The sequence below is a fragment of the Myotis brandtii genome, unplaced genomic scaffold (genome assembly GCF_000412655.1).
Source record: "Myotis brandtii unplaced genomic scaffold, ASM41265v1 C42753282, whole genome shotgun sequence".
In the NCBI taxonomy this organism is placed as follows: Eukaryota; Metazoa; Chordata; class Mammalia; order Chiroptera; family Vespertilionidae; genus Myotis; species Myotis brandtii.
Window position 1 is genome coordinate 1 of NW_005327096.1, and position 1511 is coordinate 1511.

General features: G+C 58.5%; 1 protein-coding gene across 1 annotated transcript; it reads right to left on the reverse strand.

The window, feature by feature from the left end:
- Positions 1-262: 262 nt before the first annotated feature.
- LOC102244855 (steroid hormone receptor ERR2-like) lies at positions 263-1075 on the reverse strand (the record flags this gene model as incomplete). The annotated part of the gene is made up of 2 exons (XM_005853048.2): positions 263-450; positions 965-1075. Coding segments are annotated over 2 exons (299 nt in total), but the record flags the coding sequence as incomplete, so codon positions are not given.
- Positions 1076-1511: the final 436 nt, after the last annotated feature.

Genomic DNA, 1511 nt, shown 5'->3' on the forward strand with positions numbered 1-1511 from the left:
TCTACGAGGATTCAAAGAACTTGCCCTTTGAATATCACCCTTTGTAGATGCAATCATAACCCCTTTAGAATGATAACCAGTTCTGAGGAGCCCCCAGAAGTTTAGGGACATGACGGGACCTTCCAAACACATGCGCACCTCCACTCCCACAGGGAGAGACAAAGAAACCAGAGGCAAACAGGTTTGCCAAGGTGTCACGGGACTCCTGAGGCCCGGCTCCCAGGCATCAGAACCGCGGCCGGCCGTGGGCCCCTGCGCGCACTCTCTCCCTGGCCCTATGTGACTCACCTGGGATGTGCTTGGCCCAGCCGATGATGACCACGAGCTCTTGGTCGGCCAGGTCACAGAGAGTGGTCAGGGCCTTGATGTCGCCCTCAGGCATGCCGGGGGGAGGCCTGGCATAGAGCTTGTTTGGCTCCGCCACCAGCAGGTAGGAGACGATCTTGGTCACTGCAGAGACCAAAGGAGGAAAGTAAATGGCTGGAGCGAGGAACGGGGCCGGGGTGGAGGCCGGGAGGGGTCGGGAAGGCAAGTCAGGTATGAGGAGCCTGGGAAGGTCAAACATGGCTGTAATCGTCCCTCCCTTCCTGACTCCACAGGGCTGCTGGCCGTGGCGACTCAGGCTGCTGAGAAAGAGCCTCCAAGGGAAGTTGCCTGGTGAATTCTCCCAAGAAGAGCCCGCTGTGTGTGGGCGGCTAGAGGGGCATGTTCTGGATGCTGGAGCCCAGGCCTCTCAGGACCACGCTGCATTTGGAGCCACATTCTGGGGCACCCCATGGGGAAAGGCCTTCTGAATACAGTCTCATTCTGAAGCACCTGGCACCACTGCCAGGCACTGATGCCTCCTCCCCCCAATCCACGGTGTCCCATAACCCAGCACTGGGAAGATGGCATGTCCCCAAGGGATGTCAGATGTGCCAGTACAGATGCCGGCAGAAGGGGCATGAGCTGCCCTGGCACTCACATGGCTTTTTAGCAGGTGGGGAAATCTGTAAGCTCAGGTACGGGCTGTTCTCCGCGTCCAGCCGTCGCTTGTATTTCTGGCGGCCTCCACGCACTCGGTCAAGACGCACACCTGTTGGGAGGAAGGGCAGGAAGGCTCAGGAGTTGTTCGGCATCAGCAGGACTGTCAGCGCAGACTGGGATTCCAGCCCTGGCTGAGTCCTTCAGGGCCACACCCAGATGGCCTCTGACAGCTGCTGATGGCCAGCCTCAGGCCAGGTGGCTGGACAATCCCGAAACAATTTTCTACAGTAATGGCCCATTCCAGTTGCCCGGGCCCGGTCCTGCCTCTACAGATTCAGCATCCTCTTGAAATCCATCCCAAGCAACCTGCAGCTCCTGAGTGTTTGTTTCTGAAAGGGAACGAGCAACAGCACTCCTCCTCGTGCTGGGAAAGACGACGGGCCATTTCAGGCCTGCTGTGAATCCGGGGAGGGGTGAGTCAGCTTGCCAAGCAAGGGAAGGGGTACCTGCCACTGGCAAGTACCTCAGAAGAGTTAAAACAAGGG